The 16,089-nt window shown below is 42.0% G+C and overlaps 1 protein-coding gene across 1 annotated transcript in view; it reads left to right on the top strand.

The window, feature by feature from the left end:
* The window catches only part of LOC137284810 (neuronal acetylcholine receptor subunit alpha-10-like), a 163,017-nt gene that overhangs the window by 47,244 nt on the left and 99,684 nt on the right, over positions 1–16,089 (top strand). Inside the window, exons 3-4 of the mRNA XM_067816799.1 lie at positions 7,517–7,816; positions 15,463–15,873. Coding sequence (XP_067672900.1) covers positions 15,774–15,873 — 100 coding nt within the window. The 5' untranslated portion in view covers positions 7,517–7,816; positions 15,463–15,773. The remainder of the gene's footprint in view (positions 1–7,516; positions 7,817–15,462; positions 15,874–16,089) is intronic.

Below are 16,089 nucleotides of genomic sequence, written 5' to 3'. Positions count from 1 at the left end.
GCTCCATTACCTGGCCCGAACTCAGAGTGGTAATACAAGTGTTTGTACTTGTTTGAAATACGAATCCCCGCCCTCAAACACATCCCATTAGTCTAGGAATAGGTTTCGTTCACTAAGTTTTACAAATATCTATTATGATATCTCTGTTACCCTGACGATATAAATCACGTCAGTTTATTTTTATATTAGTGTATGTCTGGTAAATATCAAGCAAATTGGTCCACGACTAATGAAAACGGAAACGACAAATGATTTAAAATCTTGCCAAGGCGATTTAAGAGATTCTTAGCAGTAGCTGATACTGGTGACGCGATAACACGAACTAAAACTACGTACACTTTGGGAAACTATGACATTTATCTTAGCTCACACAAAAAAATGTTCTTTTTGTGATTGGCTAAGCGCTCTTCTATCATTTTCAATGCACCCCACTTACAAGCGGTGTACCAGCTCCCAGTGGCAACTCATTCGTTACTTCATGTTAGTACTTGTTTATCTCGTATAACATTGAATCACGCATGATGCACGGAAGTTACTGATGTTTTGCGAATGTAAATCCATGGAAGGGACATAACTCTAAATTTGTTTTCCTTGTGTCTAAAATCTAGCGATGGGTACGAAAGATTTGCCTTTCTTCATGTCTACATGGGCCCTATCTCTCTCTCTCTCTCTCTCTCTCTCTCTCTCTCTCTCTCTCTCTCTCACACACACACACACACACACACACACACACACACACACACACACACACACCAAAAGTGTTGATATCGTGTCCCGGACACTGCCCCCATGTTGATGTCACATGTTACATATACTCCCTCGTTATGTCACTGACAACAATATCCTCTCTGACACTTGTAGAGAAAGCCATGACTTCCGATGTTGTCTACCGTGCAGACAGACACAACCACCTCCACCTCGTGTTTTAAATATGAAGCTGAATCACTCTGGAAACAGTTAGTTCTTAATGTACGTTCTCAACCGTCAGTCTGGCGAGGGGCAAGCCCAGAAGTGTCGTGCCTGTATACACCTATGACTATTTAATCTCTTTACTGACGGTTGTCCCTTAGTCTCATACCTGTCGCTGGCCAATATTGTCAGATCTACATCGCCCAACCCCTCAGTAATACATTGTTAATGAGAGAATCATCTCTTCTGTCTCCACCAGCAAAGGAATTATATTGCAATTTAATTTGTGGACAAACTCTTTTAACGCTTTCAGACATGGGTGCATTATGTAACAAAAAGATAACATCGCATTAACACGTGTAAACTGTTCCAAGGAAAATAAATCACATGCATTTTCAGGAATTACTGTTGGTGGTGTTCCACCAAGTTCTGTCTGGCGGTGTTGACTGACGCCTTCCACATAAACTGTTCAGTCGCTAATGACCTACGGTTTGTAAGTCTTCTTTATATTTTTATTCTAAAGTTTGAATTAGATTGTATATGTTCAAGTGTTGTATTTTACAGACTTGGAGGCTAGAAAGTTTCAATAAAAGACGTATCCTACATGACGATGTTTTCATTGCCTTGCAGTTCTGCTATCTATTGGTAATTCCTGGGTGCGAGTTGTTGCTGATGTGAAGAACTTTAGTTATGAACAAGTTTATAACTAGTCACAGAGTTGCATGGCATCAGTCCAACATTAGGAAGTCTTTAGATCTCCATAAAGTGCTTATCTCCCCTGTTTACATGTACTTAGTATTTATTATGTGTCAGTTTACAGAAACATCCCTTGGAAAATAATTTGCTTTCTTCAGAACAAGGAATAGGGGATTTGCAGCTTGTTACAGGAAATCATCAATTTGTGAAAGGTTGTATTAATAACACTATTTTAGATGATTACTGGTTCATGTTTTAAAGAATGGGCAGATCAGGCAGACAGCAGTAAGATCATGCCTTCGTTACTTGGTATTAAATATCCAGATGAAGATATTAGCACATCCTTATAACATAGTTTAGGATGATATCAGCAACTTTGCTTCCTATATTTTTAATCTCATAAATACTTCCGCTTACCACAATTTCTAAATATCTCCACTCTGCTTCTTTCATATATATTTCCTTTTATGGCAATATGTAGATGATCTAAATACGTATTGTGTAATCCAACGATAGACGCGCCTGGGAGGTTATGCCATCAGTAAATAGGAGAATAAGTAGATACAAAACAGGCAGTAGTACATCATGCGCTTCACAACCCAAGAAATCAGCTATATCACTCATACAAACAGCAAACACAAAGTGGGATAATCGACGGCCTTGTCAGACGACCGAGAAGAGATAAAATGTGTTGTACACATCTCTCCACAAAAACATCCTTCAGATGGGTGCATATTTTCAGGATTCTAGATATTCCCGAGTCGTTCAGCTGTTTGGAAGATGAAACCGTGTCTATGTATTGTAGAACCTGGTTTACAGTAGTAGTGCAGTCACCTAAACAGTGGCACTCCGGAAACCGTTGATCGACGGTTCGATTCACAAATTAGGAACTTCTGAGACCTGTTCTCCTTCCACAATGCTTCCAAACCGTAATCTACCATGAGAATAATACATAGTGGGTTCAGTCTCTTGCTTTCCAGCTCCCTCTCTCCCTCCCTCACTCACTCCATCCCTCCTTCACTCACTCACTCCGTAAGAGGATCAACGGGATCGGCCGGTGGTCAGACTCGCTGACTTGGTTCACGCATGTCATCGGTTCCCTACTGCACAGAGATCGCTGCTCAGGCGGTTGATCGCTGGATTGTATCGTCCAGAAGACTATTTACAGACAGCCGCCAAATAGCTGGAATGTTGCTGAGCGCAGCGTAAAACTATACTCACTCACTCACTTACATCGTGCGGAAGGTGCGTTAATACGAACTATTTTTACAAGATAAGCTATCTATATCCCGTCATACGACACACTTGCCATTTGTCCTGTATCCCCGCCCTTCACATGAAAACGACATTCTTTTCTAACTGAGAATTGCTCATCACATTCCAGATTGCAATCGTTTATTCTCACACGCTTTCCGTCAGCATAACTTGTGTAATTATGGCAACTGATTGTGGTGGGACTTTGGGGGAAATTCTAATGTTTCTGATCACTAAAACACACAGCAAAAACTACGCCCGACACGACCGAGATTCTCGGTATGCAACCAGTAATTGGGAATTTTTATATGCAGTCAGTAATTGAGATGTTGCTCATAAATGTCACCATTATCTGCTTGATTCTTGAGGCGTCATGTATTGATTTGTGTTTGAAGGGCCGCTCTCATGGGTCAGTGCTAGCGTTACGTCCACGTCCAACCTGTCGTTCCGTAGGAAATTATCTCCTGTACCTGCCTCTCCCTGGACCATTCTCTCTAAATGCAGGTCCTGCCTTTCCCAAGAACATTGGCTTTTTACCTGTCTTTTCCAAAACATTCGCTCCTCTGCCTGTATCTCTCTAGGACATTATCTCCTGTGCCAGTCGTAAAACGTTCACAGCCATTCCTTATCTCCTGTACCTGCCGTTCTGTAAAACATTCCTTCTAGATCCTTTCCATGAAACACTGGCTTTTTACCTGCCTTTCCGTGGAGCATTCTCTTGTGTACCTGTTTTCCTGAGGATATTTATCACTTGTAACCGCCTTGCCCTGGAACGTTATCACTTATATCTGACTTTCCCTGGAACATTACCTGTTTTTACTGCCTTTCCCTTGAACATTCTCCCCAGTTTATGTTTTCCGGAGGGCATTATCACTTGTAACCGCCTTCACCTTTATCTGTGTTTACGAACGTTACCTCCTTATATTACCTGTCTCGCCTAGAATACCCATGTTATTAGTTATACCTTTTATGAAATATACGCTTACGTCCCTCTGCTCTGTGCCTGACTGCACGACGTGTCTTATCAGCACCTTGACATGGAGCATCAACTTCCCAGCCAGAATATTTGAACGGTGGATACAAAAAGAAATACAGTGATGCAAATGTCAATAGATAGGAAAGCGAATTGATCGATGTATGCCAGACATTTGATATTCATAGTTAAATGGCAGAGTATCACTTGATAACACAGTAGATGTCGTTCATATTATCAAAGGGGAAACACGTGCTGACGTCGTTGGTCGCTTCTGGAGTCATCATTAGTTCAGACAGTGACCTTCTATCAGTGAGTAACAATATGTCACTCCTCAAGCACATACCAAACTCGACTGAATCACAGAAACTTAACACGTGTTTCATTAACCAGGCATTCCTCAGTCATCATCTCAGTTTGATCATTTACATATGCCGTCAGAAAAGGAAACGCTATGCTTGATCTGTATTTGCTGTTGTTGGATTTGCAATTTACGCCATCGTGTGGAATACATGTGGTCTCTTTTTCCTGTCACGCTAAAATCATCATGTAATATTTTATTGTCAATAATTAGCTTAGGGACCTCAATAATAACCAACATTGTCGCTCTAATTGCACATGTCAGCATTCAGGTTAACCACAGAGTCATTCGGGTTAATAACCATTTATCTAATCATCAGAAGTCGTTCAGTCAATTTTACGGGTGTGGTTACCAGGTGTTCATAGACAATATCAGAAGGTGATGACACCGGGTGTTCTTAGGTAAGCATGCCCTACTTCATAATTTAACATGAATTGTTTACCTACAATTGCGTTTTTGAAAAAAAAAACAAGATGTCTTGCTGTATGATCAGAACAGGAAGTTGCATCAGACATAATTATTGTGAATGAGGCGTCAAATTGGAATTGTAGTCCATTAGACGACCGTGAAATGTTTTAAAAGTTTATTAGACCTCTGAATGGTGTGCACGAGTTTGAGCAAGAGTCGTACCGAGTGTTTTGAATATTTTGTTCAATTTAGTATGCTCGATTGTACCTCAAACGTTGCAACATGTGGACACCATAGGCTGCAACCGCTGGAATATTGTTGGTCGTAAAGGCCACATGGACTATTGGAAAGTTAAATTCATCCCTCAGTCAAATGGACTTGCGGAATGAAATTGGCTATTTGACCATTATTGAACGATATAAGATTATCGATATACTTGAAGCTTACGTTAAACTTCTGAGCCATATTCTCGTCGTTTGAGTTTGCCAATTCGAGCAGCAATGTGAATGAAGAACTTCGTTTGCATGAAGAAACAGATGGGCAAGTAGGAGAGCAGAGTTGATGCCAATGAGGAGGCCTACATCTTGTCGAAATACCCTGTCCCAAATTTAGCACAGATATTATGTGCGGAAGTCAGCATCTCGAATATTGTTTCCACGGTAAACGTCAGAGTGTGCCGAACCTTTGAAGATAGATGCAGCTATATATATAGTCACCACGTGCCAAATGGATCGAAAAGTTTTAGTTTTTCTTTGAGCTTGTTTTTTCAGATGGTGGTGTACAAAGTTGGGAAAAGAACTCTTCTGAGATTTGAAATATACACTCAAATCGGTTTTGAGAATGTACCTGCTATGTGGACTTTGACACAAATAATTTCCTTGATTTAATCTAGAATTATGGTAAATCTTTAGACAGGCATCTAGGAATATGTTTATTTTCGCAAGAAAGAACTTTGGAATCCAGCCGATTCCAACGAAGAATGGACAATCCTCTACGTATTAAATGCAAGGCAAAAGTTGAAGTTGTCAGCTGATCTATTTCTATTTATATATTTAACACTAGTGCATTTCACAATAACGAACGCACCAGTTTAACCAACTCTGAGGAAGAATAAACTGATTTATCATCTTTTAACGCCATTCGTCGGTGGTATACACTTTTCAGGACACCACTTGATCAGTAATCATGATGTTTGTCTCTAACAAAATGTTTATTTTTTAAAAGAACACATTGCAGTTTTTTGTAGTCATTGTAAATGATATTTGTTGTTTCGGTATAGCTGACAGCAATTAGATAACGGGGACCAGAATTGTGCCTGGGGTACAACAGTTGTCATTCACATTGTTGAGGCGGCATATTTATGGCAACAGAAATGTTGTGCACTTGTGCTTGTACGTTAATGTGTGGAGACTATGCATGGGGCCCCCCTCAGTGAATACTGCTAAAAGCAGCGAAAAGCCCAACTCACTCAACCTCAGCTGTACATTACCAACAGGATGTATCTGACAGCTGTACATTACTGCCACAATATATCTGAGAGCTATACATTACTAACACTGTATCGGTCAGTTACAAATTGCCAACACAATACATCTGTCGGTTGTAGGTTACCAATACGATGTATCTGAGAGTTGTACATTACCAACAATGTGTATCTATCAGTTGTACATTGCCAACACAATACATCTGACAGATGTACTTTACGAACACACTTTTTCGGTCAGTTGTACATTTCCAGCACCATACATCTGACACTTGTATGTTGCCAACACAATACATCGATCAGTTGTAGATTACCAATGCGATGTGTCTGACAGTTGTAGATTATCAACAAGATGTATCTGACAGTTGTACATTGCCAACATAATATATAGGTCAGTTATACCTTGCCAGCACAATATATCAGACACATGTATATTACTAACACAATTTATCGGTCGTTGTACATTGCCAACTCAATATATCGGTGAGTTCTACATTGCCAGCACAATATATCAGACATTACTAACATAAGTTATAGGTCAGTTGTACATTGCGAGCACAATACACCAGTCAATTGTAGACTACAATACAATATATCTGGCAGTTGTACATTACCAACACCTCACAATGGTCTGTTGTACATTAGCAAATTGAATCATGCCGATATTTTCACATCACCAATACATGCATCGTAATCTTTCTAATTCCAATCTTCAGAAGAACTATATAATTTTCCTATAAAATGTTTTGGGTACAATTTTCCCATGTATTTCAGTCGGACGTGTGTTCACGGAGTTTCGACGCACCAATCTCTACCATTTCCTCTGAGATTTCTACCTAGCAATTGCAGCATCACGTCCGCGATCTCCCCATACTTAAACTAAGGCAATCTACCCTCCATCGCTCTGCACTAACTATCATGTGCAATATCACGTCGAGGGCTCTAGTCTCATGCTCCAGGTTTTTTTTCTTGCAGTCTCTCTGTCCCATCCCACTTTTCCTTTCCCCTGCAAGTGATATGTGCAGCATCACGTACGTCCTTGTGTCTCCCCATCCCTGTTTCGCCCAACCCTCTACCCCCTGACCCCTCCATCCTGCCCTGCTGTGGCCCAACGTGTGTCAGAAGCATCACATCGAGGAGTGGAGGTTCTCTCGGCTGGAGCTGTAGCAGCAGCTTTTGTGAACGGAAAACACCCCGAGTTTATACGACGTGGCTAGGAGCCTTCAGTCAGGATGTATAATTAACAGAGAGTAAATTAGAATCTTCACCAGTAAGCCCCCATGCTATCACGTTAGTTCAATATCAGCCAAGACATCAGCCCCTTGCTGTATCAATATCCCGTGTGGGAAGGACTGTGTAGATACAGAGAGCCTAGTCTGCTCCCACTGGACACCTATAACACATATTTGCAAATTGTATTGTTATTTCACAGGGGACCCTGGGTAGCGTGCGAGGCCTGTAGCCAAAGCCAACCTTCTGGAGGGATAGTCCAAACTGACCGCCAGGTTACTCACAGAGTATTGGAGACTCAACAACGCTCAGGTGATCAATACAACCCAACACGATGACCACAGGCTACCGATTGGACAGGATCACCATCAAATGACCACACGATGTGATAATCAAATAGCCCGGTCCCTACTTGTCTGAGCAGGCATACAAGTCCCGGGTACTATTACCAGTCGACCGTCTCTACCCTGCAGACCTCAGTCCAAGTGACATTCCGCCACAGGTTAGTATTCCGTTATCTCTACACGTTGGAGGTATCCAGCACTGTTATTGGATTATCATCTTATAGTGTCTTATCGGGTTAGTAGCATGTGATGAAGGGCTTAGCACGTCTACTTCAGTAGCTTCTCAATCCTACTTCGTCTCGACATCGACTACGGCACTTTCAAGTTTCAGACTCTCCAACAGTTCTTATATGACATAGACTGTGATGTACTTGACGGTATAATCTCCTGGTATAAACTACCTTCACTTACACCTAACTGTGTGAACCTTGGTAATACATTATCGAACGTACACGTAGTTGGTGCAGATAGTCAAGGAGCAGGCTTGATGCACCACGTCCAAATTAAATAAAGATTTGTGAATGTTGTAAAATATATGATTGAGTATGCCACGGATTTAACGGGCATTGGATGCGAGTCGTTAATGGACAATTGAAGTGAGTACACCACAGTCTTAGAAGAGCATTGGACATAAGTACAAAGAGTCTGTGGTGGATCCGAGCCGTTGACAGCACCTGTGGATTGAGTATAGTGCAGCATTTGACGGGCATTGGATGTGACTTCTATAGAATCATCGAGAAACATTGCGTGTAAATACTCCAGAGTAGCATGCATTGGACACGGATGTAGACTACGGACCAGGGTAATCGGCGGACATAAGATGTGAGTGCACTAGACTATTTGAGGCAATGTCACATGAGCACACCAGGCTATTTGACGGAAAAGGATGTGAGTACACTAGGGTATTTGACGAAAAAGGATGTATGTACACTAAGGAGACTGAAGAACACGTGGGTAATTGGAAAGACGGTTACCGGCACAACCTCAGTTGTTGCACCCCAAAATGCATCAAGATATATTTTGGCATATAACCCCGTCCTTGACTCAGTTGTATCTCATCCATTGGTCAGCATCGATTATCGTATAAAAGACATTTCCTTATGTAACAAAGGTCAATACCTAACGAACACAAGAACAAAACCAGTGGATTCAGCTGCTCTGTTGTACGGACAGTCCATGCTACCAAGTCGTATGAATATGACAATGTTATTAGAACTATTCATTTAGCTGTAGACTCTGATACCTACTTGCGTACAGATATATGAATGTAATGTTGAGTTCAGAGCCATCCACGTCTATGTATATGCCCAGATAGCCTCTTGAAGGGGCTATAAACTACTCTGTAACAGTTATACTGCATAACTACAGCCGCTTCACGTGAGCATGTAATAGAAATAACCTTTTACTTAATCCTAAGCAAAATGGTACCAACAATCGTTTTCTCACAACTGAAAAAAAATGAAACGCTCACACAACGAAAGAGTAAAAGTTAATTCCAATGATGAAGCAGTACTTCCCTAACCCCAACAACCCCAACAACCCCAACAACCCCAGTTGTGACACCGATCGCCTTCTGTGCTCTTAATGGAATTGCCGTCATACAACTTGGGTGTCGCGGTGGAAACATCAAAGCCAATACATGTAATGGCAATTTGAGTAATGTAACTCGATATTGGTAATTAAGTTTATCATATGTTCAAATGTAAACACTTCAATTACGAAATATAATGGTGTGTACGTTGAAAATATTTTGAAACACCTAAATGTCAAAACTGAAAGCACTTTTAATTGCACCCAGCTGTCTGGAGTTAAACCTCAGGATGGAACACGTCATACCTTCGATTCATCTAATATCGTCCATTTCACTTTCTGTGTCGTTACCCTTACCCTCACACGAAACATCTCCTGCAGAGTATGACAATTTGTTTTATTTGTTATTGTTTGTGTTACGTTCAATTGTATATTGTTTGATTCTGTTCTGTTCTTTTCTGTCCTATTCTGCACTGATGGAGTCTTTTATTTCGGTATTGATAGTGAAACATTTTACATTCATGCAGTATTTAAAGTATTTACATTACGTATCACACTGCTTTGTAGAAACTGACCTGTTGTTTCAAGTCGTGGGCATGATGTGTACATGTCACCTGGTCAGTATCAATATCAATCGATCAGACCATCCCCACGTAGCAGCTATATGTGTTACCGCATTTCTGGTACAGAAGGCTTCAATCAGATGGCTATTGTAGAGGCTCTGTTATTGCGGTTCCCATCCCAGAATAGACATAATTAACCCAAAATGACAGTAACTGTCATAGTGCTAGTTTCACATGCAGGTGAATCCGTTAGTGAACAGGAGACAGTGTGTTTGTGTAATTGTAAATAGCAGCTCCCAGAGCAAGATAATGCTTCTTGTTACTGCCAATTTCTAAAAACAATGTTTGCCAAACAAAGATAGTGTAGGTGTGATACTGTCATGTTGTCAACAGTGACAGCTAGTGCCGCAGTGTAGTTGTGTATGTGTAACATTCTCAACAGTGACAGCCAGTGCCACAGTGTAGGTGTGTTACTGTCAAGTTGTTAACAGTGACAGCCAGTGCCACAGTGTAGGTGTGTATGTTTCCGGTTGTAAACAGTGACAGCCAGTGCCACAGTGAAGGTGTGTTAGTGTCAAGATGTTAACAGTGACTGCTAGTACCACAATGTAGGTTTGTTAGTGTGAAGTTGTTAACAGTGACAGTCAGTGCCACAGTGTAGGTGTGTTGATGTCAACCTTTAAATAGTGAAAACCGGTGCCACAGTGTAGGTATGTTAGTGTCAAGTTGTTAACAGTGACAGCCAGTGCCGCAATGTAGGTGTGTTAGTGTCAAGATGTTAACAGTGGCAGTCAGTGCCACAGTGTAGGTGTGTGAGTGTCAAGTTGTTAACAGTAACAGCCAGCGCCACAGTATAGGTGTGTTTATATCAAGATGTTAACAGTGACTGCTAGTGCCACCATGTAGGTGTGTTAGTGTCAAGTTGTTAACAGTGACTGCTTGTGCCACAGTGTAGGTGTGTTAGTGTCAAGTTGTCAACAGGAAAAGCCAGTGCCGCAGTGTAGGTGTATGAGTGTCAGTGGTCAGTGTCAGATCGTTGTTGAAGAGTGTTAGTATCACGCTGCCAATGGGGTTTTCCAGTGCCATGATGGTGAGCAGCTTTTGTCATAGCCTTGTAGTATCAGTTGGTCGCAACATGCAAGAGTGCCATAAGATTGTGTAATTGTGTCAGCCAAGTTCCGGTTTATAATGGCCGTCAGTGAGTAGACTACCTGATCCCGTTATGTACCTTTTGCGACCAGCATGAGAAGACGAGGATCAGCTTTAACCGAGGTCTTCATGGTGGCATAGTGTCACAGTTCATGATGCCATAGTGTCTCAGTTCATGATGATACCATTGTATCATAGTACACAGCATCAGAGTTTCAATGTTGGTACTACAGGTCATACGGATATGATACACCTTCTAGCGAAAACCATATGTCGTCACTGATTTTCAGCGGAGGAGTTACAGTTGTCACAGCTATTTAACACTTGACATCAAATGGAATCTCTTTCTGAAGCCAGCATTGGTCTACGTTTGCACTGGCGATACCATGTTAGTAGTCTGAGAACAATCAATGGTGTCGTGCTGATGTGTGTCACAAGATCAGGGTATGTCCTGATCACGTACGTATCTACGAGTTTGTAAAGCGTGGTCTGCTAATTGATTATAGCCATACTAGATATTTAGGATCTGACTCCAACAATCGCGCATGTGTCTGAAGTAATTTACATTTGTAATTCATTATCCTGGCATATCTTCTCTCTCATCACCCATACGCTGCATACATCTATTGCAAGTGTATGTCATATGCTTAATATCTCTACACCTGTTTTAAATTCATTGGCTATGTTGCCTCTTGTGTTGTAAAGAGAACATATATTCAAGACAAGGAAGACAAAATAAGACGTTTGCCGCTGAATCTATTTCCTACCGCGATGTATGAATCATAATTCGAGGTTGTATTGATTGTCTCAGAAAGTGTGGAACCATCTATCAGAACCATGCGAAGCTGTTTACGATATTTTGTCAGGCACAGTGGGATCTGGGCAAGCCAGGGTAGTGTACGACAGGTCCTCTACCAGCCGTGAAACACTGCCTCCCTTCTGTTTATTCGCCACAATGCAAGAATGAGCCTCCCCATGTTGAAGAGACGGTTCTCAGTTGCAGATCGATAAGACTAATTTCGTATCGTGAATGGATTTCTTAGGTTAAGAGTGTCATAATTTTCAATTTACGACATAACTAGATTAGTATTGTGGACTTTTTAAAATCCCATTATCTCGGCTCGAGATTCATTGTGGCCATCGGGAACGGCCGACCGTCCGTTTGGCTGAGCTGGAGGAGCGGGATATAGTCAGCAAGGCAGGGTACACCAGCAGCAACACATACACTGATGTGTGAGCAACACTGGTGTATATGTGTAGACACACCTAGCAACAATATTGCATACATATGTACCAGCTACACCCCTGTGCACGGAGAAACCAGAAACACGTACGTAGACATATAGATCTACCAGCACTTTTTTGTAGATACATATGCATATGAATGAGCAACAGTCCTGTACATATACATATAGACGTACCAGCAACATTTCTGTACATGTACACACACATACACTAGCAGGATTATTGTACATGTTTATACAGAGGTACCCCTAACATTCCTATGCATGTGGAAACCAGCAACACTCAAGTACGTAGACACATAGATGTAATATAAGGTTACATACACACAGGACATATATATTCCAGCAACATTTTGCACATGTACATAAGAATGTACCCACAACATTCCTGGACATGTGCACACAGATATACCGGCAACATTCCAATACTGTACATACAGATATTCAAGCAGCATTCCTATACATGTACGTGCAGATCTACCAGCAACATTCCTATACATGTACGTGCAGATCTTCCAGCAACATTCCTATACATGTACGTGCAGATCTACCAGCAACATTCCTATACATGTACGTGCAGATCTACCAGCAACATTCCTATACATGTACGTGCAGATCTACCAGCAACATTCCTATGCGTGGTGAAACTCGTGCATATATCGATATACCTGCAGCGCGCCCCTGCAGTAGTTAATCAAAAAAGATCAGCAAAACGCTAACTTTAACAATAGTGACAGTATCACACACCGCCAGCGTCATCATGTTGCTGAGCCGGGAATTTGCACACTCACCTCTCCAACCCTACAAATACCATACTCTACCTTTGACCCTAAGAGCCATCTGATTGTGTGTACATTCCTTCATTAAGAGACTGTTTGAGTGATAAACTTTTCCCTGGTGTGGCAGTGTCATTCAATAGACTACTAATGGATCTTAGTTGATCATATCTCTTTATGGATTATAATTAATAATCGCTGATAAATTCGTTTATTGCTATTGAGTGAAGTCGACGAAGGATAATGGTCATAAACATCACACATCGGTCCAGCTGTGACATCGACAGTGGCACTCTGAACACCAACATAAACACCACGAATGAACACCTTCAGTGACACCATACACACTACACTAACATTGGAAACAATGCACAGTACCATTAATGCACCTACAGAACGCATGCACACCAACATAAACATTACAACTGGAAAACGTCACTGGTCCAGTGTACACTATCATAAACATTACCAACCTCACAAACACCATACTCACCACCGTAAATACACCTATTGGACACCCGCAGAGACACCATGCGCACCGCAATGAATAAACCTATTAAACACCATCACGGACACTATTCACATCGCAATAAACATCACCCTCACATACGAATCTCCATAAATACAACCGTTAACACTATACACACAACCTACGCACACCTCCACGGATTCCATACACACCAACATAGCTACAACATAGCTACAATTATTGGATAACTCACAGACAACTGTAAACAAAACCATTAAACCAGGCACACCCACAGACACAACCATGAATATAATTGTCACACACAATACAGGACAACCATTAAACCAGGCACACCCACAGACACAATCATGAATATAAGCGTCACACACGCAACATGACAATCATTAAAACAGGCACACCCACAGACACAATCATGAATGTAAGTGTCACACACGCAACATGACAATCATTAAAACAGGCACACCCACAGACACAATCATGAATATAATTGTCACACACAATACAGGACAACAATTAAAACAGGCACACCCACAGACACAATCATGAATATAAGCGTCACACACGCAACATGACAATCATTAAAACAGGCACACCCACAGACACAATCATGAATGTAAGTGTCACACACGCAACATGACAATCATTAAACCAGGCACACCCACAGACACAATCATGAATATAAGCGTCACACACGCAACATGACAATCATTAAAACAGGCACACCCACAGACACAATCATGAATGTAAGTGTCACACACGCAACATGACAACCATTAAAACAGGCACACCCACAGACACAACCATGAATATAATTGTCACACACGCAACATGACAACCACTAAAACAGGCACACCCACAGACACAATCATGAATATATGCGTCAAACACACGCAACATGACAACCACTAAACCAGGCACACCCACAGACACAACCACGAATATGAGCGTCACACACGCTACAGGACAACCACTAAACCAGGCACACCCACAGACACAACCACGAATATGAGCGTCACACACGCTACAGGACAACCACTAAACCAGGCACACCCACAGACACAACCATGAATATAAGCGCGACACAATACATTAGTCTGTCGTACAGACCCTGAAGTATATATATCCAAGAAAGTCCATGCAAGTCTAGAAATTGTGGCAAGTCTAGATTTCCATCTGAAAATGAAGAAAGTATCAGGGCTCCATTTCATTATATATATATTTTTTTCACTATGAACGTTTTTTTTCAGTAAAATTTGTTCATTTCAGAGACTAGCTGTTAGTCTAACAATACATGACAATCGTGAGTGAGATTGTCATGAACGATTGCGTGTTGAATTAGTTACGCATGCACTGTGCTCTTAGTGTGTTCTTTGAATGTGTGTTGAATGTACTGTGCCTAGTTTTCTGTGTTTGCTATGAGAGTGAGATTTGTGTCATTTTTGGGCCCTTGGTATCATATTTATTGAATGTTGGTTGTTCACAGTTTTAGTGGCGACTGTGATGACAGTACAGCTTTAGTAAGACGGTTTCATCAGCGTATAGTATTGTGAATGACATGATTGGTCTGTGACCATATGGTGGTCTACGTCTCAGGATGTGGACGTTTTGTAGCATGTAGATCAACAACTTATTACTGTGCGTGAGTGATGTGAGGGAGTGTTCTGGCACATCACTCAACCAGCATATTACCCAGCTGGGAGCGGCGCAGTCTGTACCCGCCCCTACAGAATCTCCCCTTGCTCCAAGCACTACCTCCCTGGTGCTAGCACTCGCTCATCACAGCACGTCCAAGCTGTGGGATTTTCAAATGTCATAGTGTAATTGAGGAGTATTTCAAAATTCCACCTAACGTAAAACAGAACATCAAAGCAATGTCCACGAAGCTCTGTCTATGTAAAAAGTGGCAGGACCATTCATTATTCAGGCCATTTCTCCAAGGCAATATCTCGCCACACCAAATCCAGCTTATTGGTTGAAGCCAATTTCTTGTAAGCTGGGAGGGCAGTACAGGAGCGGTAGAACTGCAATCACTTTTCCTATTCCTTATTTCAGCAGAGGCATCACGGAGGCTGGCTGCAGACCGGTCGGCCAATGAAATCTTGCCGGGGCTGAGAGTATAGAGAAGTTCCAGCCCCCTGTGCCGACCCCTTCCCTCCTCTGTGCCGGCTCCCCCCAGGCCAGCCCCGCCAGCCAGCGCCTCAACATTCGCCCCAAGACCAAGGAGACTAGAGATAGAGCCCACTGCAGCCGTCAATACACTCCAACATTGGACTGAATAGAGCGAAATCTACAATCAAAGATGAATATTTGATAGCGTTCTATCTTGTGTAAGACTGATCAGAGCTGAATGAAGAGCTCCCACCATGCAGGGAACACAGGAGCAGCAGCTACTACCCGAAGTCTGCGGCAGGATGCGCTACTTCATCATCCTCCTTATCGTGTGTTCGGTCACAACCCATGCAGGTAAGTCAGAGTGTCTGACACGTGGTACTCGATTCACGTACACATCCGGGCAGTTACAACATGCAAACTATGTAAACACAGAACGCCTACCGCGTCCACTGTCTGGCCACAGATGAACACACGTTGTTCCTCACTCCGACCCGCATCCTTACATCCCTCCTTTTTAACTTACCTACCCGTACCTGCTTACCCACATTTTCCCGTGTCCTACTGGCC

Source organism: Haliotis asinina, chromosome 5 (genome assembly GCF_037392515.1).
Source record: "Haliotis asinina isolate JCU_RB_2024 chromosome 5, JCU_Hal_asi_v2, whole genome shotgun sequence".
In the NCBI taxonomy this organism is placed as follows: domain Eukaryota; kingdom Metazoa; phylum Mollusca; class Gastropoda; order Lepetellida; family Haliotidae; genus Haliotis; species Haliotis asinina.
The sequence above is the reverse complement of the archived record's forward strand: the minus strand, read 5'-3'. Positions and strand labels throughout refer to the sequence as shown.